The 5,960-nt window shown below is 38.4% G+C and overlaps 1 protein-coding gene across 2 annotated transcripts; it reads left to right on the top strand.

Moving 5' to 3' along the window:
- Positions 1–272: 272 nt before the first annotated feature.
- LOC139143645 (uncharacterized) lies at positions 273–5,759 on the top strand. Of its 2 annotated transcripts, none has more exons than XM_070714141.1 (3): positions 273–527; positions 1,963–3,181; positions 4,167–5,759. In XM_070714141.1, the coding sequence occupies exons 1-3, from the start codon at positions 438–440 to the stop codon at positions 4,235–4,237; spliced, it is 1,380 nt and encodes a 459-aa protein (XP_070570242.1). In that variant the 5' UTR covers positions 273–437; the 3' UTR covers positions 4,238–5,759. The 2 variants fall into 2 exon arrangements, with proteins under 2 accessions (XP_070570242.1, XP_070570241.1); XM_070714140.1 differs by having other exon boundaries at positions 1,960–3,181.
- Positions 5,760–5,960: the final 201 nt, after the last annotated feature.

Genomic DNA, 5,960 nt, shown 5'->3' with positions numbered 1-5,960 from the left:
CTTTGTCTAGTCTGATTGGATTTTATTGTAGCAGAAAAACAGGTGCGGCGAAAGTGATGAAAATAAATTCCAAGTGAAAATAAAGTTTTCCACATTATAACTAAATCGGCTGAAAATATAAAATTACTTTCAGTCACTCGAATCCGAAACCGAATCCGAAACTGAATCCGAAACCGAATCCGAAACCGAGTCTAACTTCAGCATCGGTCACTGCTTGATGAGCTTGAAAATTAGGTCACAACCGTTGGTGGCGCTAGACGCCGAGAGGAGTAGTAAATCATTTACTGTGCAACGCCAAGCCATGTTAAAATTGTTACCGTAAATCGGAGCAACGCTATCCACACTGTTAGATGGCCATTCTGATAGCTTTCAGAACACCAGAAACTTTTTGGACAGTAATTTAATGTATACGCATATTTCCTTTCCCAATATTAGCCATGAAAACGCTGCAGAATGCTTCATACTATCTGTCATTCTTTAAAACCTTCGGTCGCAGCTGTTCCAGATGGTCAACCGCAGGAGCACAGGTTAGGTCACGTCATGTCATCATATATGTTAGAACTTTTTCAATATTAATTCTATTATAATCTGTCTCTTTTTGAATGCGATAGTCATGTCTAGCCGCAATCGACTGTCATTTTTCAATTTTCAATGTGGATTACATAAATATTTTTTCTATCGGCCAATAAGTTGGTTTCCGGAGTACCTGGGAACCAACCAGATCGAGCGTTTGCTGTAAAGCGAGAATGAATGTTAGCTGCCAGGAGTGATCCTACGAGCTAGATATTGGTCCGCCACTCAAGGGCACTCTCACTGGAAGAATACACACATACCACGATCGGGTTGGCCTGTTTTTCCGCGATGTACATTTTTGAACCATCGTTTTGGGGGAATTACAGTTGAATATCAGTATTTTGCAAGAAACGTAGACTTTGTACCCTCACCTTGCCATTGACAACACTTTGTAGGGGTTGAAATTGTACACTTTGTGCCGTGTAGTCGAAACTTTTCTGGGTACACATGTACCGAATTTAAGCTGACCCGGACTTAGGGGCGAACCATTTGATTTAGGGGTACAGGAATTCGAAATTGCAGACATGTTAAAGTTCAACATTTGCTCTAGAATTGATTTCATTGCAAAATTAAGCAAGTACTCAGCTGAACAACATGAATACATCAAATATGTAATGCATACCTCAGTTATTCACAGCGGTGTTTTTCAACTTCTCAAAAAGGTAGCAGCTCACACAGCAGTGCACAGACCAGTAATCGCCATTCAGATTTTTGGCATATGTCTTAGTCTTTACAAAATTAAATACATGAAAAAGCGATTTTTTTTCATCACCAGTATTTTTGAATTTTTAACTTCAGGTTGTAACTTGTAAATATACATTTTCAAGCATATTTAACCCTTTTCCACCATGGTTTAATCCAAAACCATTGTTTTCTATGGTAAAGTTGGCCCCAACAAAGGGAAATTGGGTGGAAAGAACTAAAGCAGTAATTAAATATCCAGGAACTAAACAGTACCATTATTGTAAATGTTTGAATGGTTTTGCAAAAGAAAATGTGTTTTGCTTCAACTTGACAAAAATGTTTCAAAATAAAAATTGAGGAAAAATTTCCATCGGCAGTGTGAAAAAATGCTTTTGGACCAATTTTCTCCACAACTCTTCACCACTCCTAATGTAAAGTGGGACACCCCTCCCATATAAAATGGTTCGCCCCTTAGTTGGTAAAAACTTCCTCATGAACTCGGACAAATCCTCAGCCACTAGTTTCAGAAAGGACCTCAAAACTTACATATTTACTGAAACGTTTGCTTCATAACTGTTCAGCGCGTCTGTACTGTGGATACGAAGGTCACGGATTCTTTCTAAATTAATTGATTGAGAGTGGCAACCTTGGTTCTAAATATAACTCACAAATCTTACACAAACTTTTTTCCGCCATTTTCAGCAGCAAAGTCCTGGCATCAGGGTCCTTGCTCTGTTGCCCACATGGAAAGACAAGTTAAACTTGCAGCTTGAGAAATTATCCGTCCCAGATGAGGTGAAGCTCATTGAGGCCAACAGTCCCACCGGTGAGCAAGGCACCATGGGTAACAGGGGATTCTGTTTCACAGCGTTCATGAAACACTGCGAAGATATGATTGAGAAGCACAGCATTGATTTTATTCTGTCAGGCAGAGACGACACATCAGTCGTCAAGGCTGCTCTACGTGACAAATTTCCACACATCCCCGGTCCGACTTTGGAGTCCACGTTACTGTGTTACGATAAATACCTTACCAGGAAATACACAGACACAGATCCAAGTCCAGTGAAATATACTCACCTAGATCCTGAAAACTTCACTTCAGAGAATCTCAAAGAGGCTCTTGAGTACGTCGGTTGTCCTGCAATCATCAAGCCATGCGTCGGAACAGCATCATTCGGTGTTGCCAAGGTAACCTGTCTCCAAGGTATGGTAAAACAAATGAACATCTACAAGAAGTTCCCAGCGTCTGGGCTTGGTGAGTTTCTGAGAGGCAGGATAAGCCATGACAAATACTCCGAGGCTTTCAAGAACGGTATCATCCTGGAAGAGCATGTTGATGCAAGTGCTACTGTTGCCATTGATGGGTTCATTGCGAATAACCAGATTATCCAGTGGCCGGCGCACGACCTACTTTACTGGAAAAGCAAACCTTCATGTAACAAAGCCTTCCTTCTTCCGAGTAATTTGGACAAAGATGTACTGGAAAACGTCCAGAGGAGATACCGAGATATTGCCACAAGGATGATGGGATATGGTTATAACAATGATTTCCTATCCATCGAGTTTTTGATACAAAAAAATGGAGACTGCAAGCTTATGGAAGTCAACCCTCGAATGTTTTCTCCCCTGATTAACCTTTACAACAAGTGCTACACAAATGGCAACCCTGTCCAGGCATTGTTAGACTTTGCACAGAACAAACCGATCCGTAGACCCATTCAGGTCCAGTACGGTCTGAATTCGTTGATCGTGTCATTTAACAAGAAGCCAACCAGACTGAGTGACCTCCTGGAGCTGAACGATCCGAGCACAAAAGATCTTTTCACTCCGTTTTTCTCGCCGGATGAGGAAGTGCCATTACCATACGGCGATTCAGGTAGTCCTCTAGCAGTGGCAGATTTTGCAGCACCAAGACGTGAAGGTAACCAGAAGCTTACTAGTAGATAAGACAAAGTCTGAAATTAAGCTGCCTACATTTTTAAAACAAGTTTATTTAAGGTGACAATGATGTGATCTTGATCATCCCCATTTTACCAAAAGTCAAAAATCTCTATCGTGAAACCCCCCACTCTCTTGAATATGGTAGGGAGTCTTGACAAAAAATGGTATCTTTCAATCTCGGTGTAGATCTCGGTAGGTATCAAAACAGCCCAAATCTTCCTATGATGCAAGTATCAGTACTGCATGGTGTTTTAGATCAGCTTCTTGAGTCACTATTCATCTTCTGCAAATTATGACAGCATATATTTATATATACAGCGTGTATTTACTTTCAGAAACACCAGGAGAACAAGACTTGTCTCTATGTCACAGCAACCATGTTTATTTGAAAATATTACACCAGCATAATTAAGGCAATAGTCAGGGTTTAGTTGATATTCTTTGTACAACAGATTTGAAGTGAATTCATTGAATATACAAAAAGTGATGTGTGTGACATTTTTATACTGTAACCTACTCACTGCAATCAATTCCCAGTGCCCACATGAGGCAACTACATGTAGTTCCTATGGCTTTAACCCTTTAAGTGCCAAAGACAATTTTTGTAGCCTGTATAAGAATAACACTGATCATTTTTTTCAAATGCGATTTTTTTTCAGATGTTCCCAACAATTTTGATTAAAAACTGTACCAAATGAAAAATTATGTCCATTTGGTCCAAAATTGTCAAAAATTACACCAAAATCTGGTAAAACGGGTAAAATGTTGCACTAAATTTTTGTGGGAAAAATTACAGCACTGACAGGGTTAATGACAATGTATGTTATTGCAATGTCTCTGCTATTGTCATATTGGCAATTTTCAGATTCAGATTACCCCTAAGAATCACTCTTGGCCACTGCTAATTTTCATATGAAGGTTTGTAAGAGAATCATTCTTGTGTTTTTCATTCACCTATTTTGCAGATCTCCTACCAGCTTACCACACTCTGTGTAAAAAAGTCTTGAAAAAGCCAGAATGGAGTCCTGAGGATTAGATGAAGAAACGACCACACAAATACAACAATTTCATGTCAGAAACGGACCTCAACACCAGAAATACTGTTACTGAAATATAATTTTTATTCATATTACACACTAAAGAACATACCATATCCACTTCATAAATATTAATTTGATATCATAAAGATTAACCAATACCTATACAGTATTTTTTGCTTATCGATAGTCATGGGTTAATATTGGGACTTATTTTATCATTTACGATGTCCATTAACACCATTGTTTTGGTTTTTGAGAAGGGACTCTAGTACCAGGGGTAAGATGGCAGAAAATGCAGAAATTATAAAGGCTGTCTGTGATACTTCCCTCTTTACAAAAACAGCCTATTTTACGTTTTGCCATGCTCTAGTATCCAAAGTGAACATATCATTCAGACATTTTTCTAAATCAATAATATTTTGAGGGGGAAGGGCAGCCGAACAAAAAATGCAGGGCTATTTATATTCATTGATCTAATTTTGTGAACATTTAAAAATTCATATATGCCATGTATTTAATGTGATATTACAGAAAACATAGGGCCAAAGTCCCTGAAGCTACTATAGACATGGATACAAAATTAAGTATTTCCTGACTGTATGAAATTATCTCACTAAGGTCATCCTACGGACTTGTAAACCACATATTAAAGCTGTCTGACAAGCAGTTTTGAAAAAACAAGCGACTCAACAGTTGACAGAGCTCTGCTGTGTTATGTAGAGAATAACCTTTTGTGACACATGTATTGATGAAGAAGGTGGATATCTTTAATAGCTCATTTCAGGATGGCCTGACCAAAAATGGAAAAAAATAGCGCCAATGGCACTTGATCACAACTGGCACATTGTGAAACTACTCTATCTCTGGGTACACCTGTACATGAAATACTGAATGGGTAGGTGCTGCGAGTTTGGAGTTTGTCAGTAAATGCACACAGAAAACAAAGTCCCGAAGTAGCGAATTCCAGCCATTTTCAAACCACACTGTTTGTCAGTGGGGTAAGCAATATTCGCAAAAATCACATTTCCAGGCTAATAGACTATGTTTTACGAAATCACACGTCATTATTACAAAATAAAAAGATCTTTGTCTTTAAATCAATGCGCCAGTAAACAGGTCCAGCAGCTAGTTATGTCATCAAGTCTGTAATGTTAAGGGTCATAACAAATGTGAGAAATCTAAAACATTAAATATGTGTTTTTTATCAATTTTATTACCAAAAGTGCATGAAAATCTCTGATACTTTGAATCAGCTATCCTGCATATTTGTAACATTCATCAAAACCTCATTTCTGTTCCACAACTCATTAAATAGTCCACAATGCAGGATTGGTGTACATTCCAAAACTACATATATGAAAGACCCCTAAAATCAATTAGTTAAAGGGGGTTAGAAATTTCCCAAAACTATCTAACCGCTGCTCTGTTTGGCTCCATTTTTCGGAATCGGAACCTTGGAATTAGTCTGAATATCTCTACCAAATATCAATGCAGTCTGTTCAGCAGTAATGACCTATGGTCATTATGTTAAAAAATACCGCCAATGGCGCTTGGACATAATGACCGCCTAGTATTATCAGCATTTATCAACAACCACACTCACTGTGAATTAGACAGACCACGAAGTCAATGAGCAACATATAGCTGACAGACTATTTTTCACATTGCGATTTTAAGCTCATTTTCATGAGAAAAGAGACATGTATATGTATATGGAGA

Source organism: Ptychodera flava, chromosome 11 (genome assembly GCF_041260155.1).
Source record: "Ptychodera flava strain L36383 chromosome 11, AS_Pfla_20210202, whole genome shotgun sequence".
Taxonomy (NCBI): domain Eukaryota; kingdom Metazoa; phylum Hemichordata; class Enteropneusta; family Ptychoderidae; genus Ptychodera; species Ptychodera flava.
Note: the sequence above shows the minus strand (reverse complement) of the source record. Positions and strands in the feature narration are given on the sequence as shown.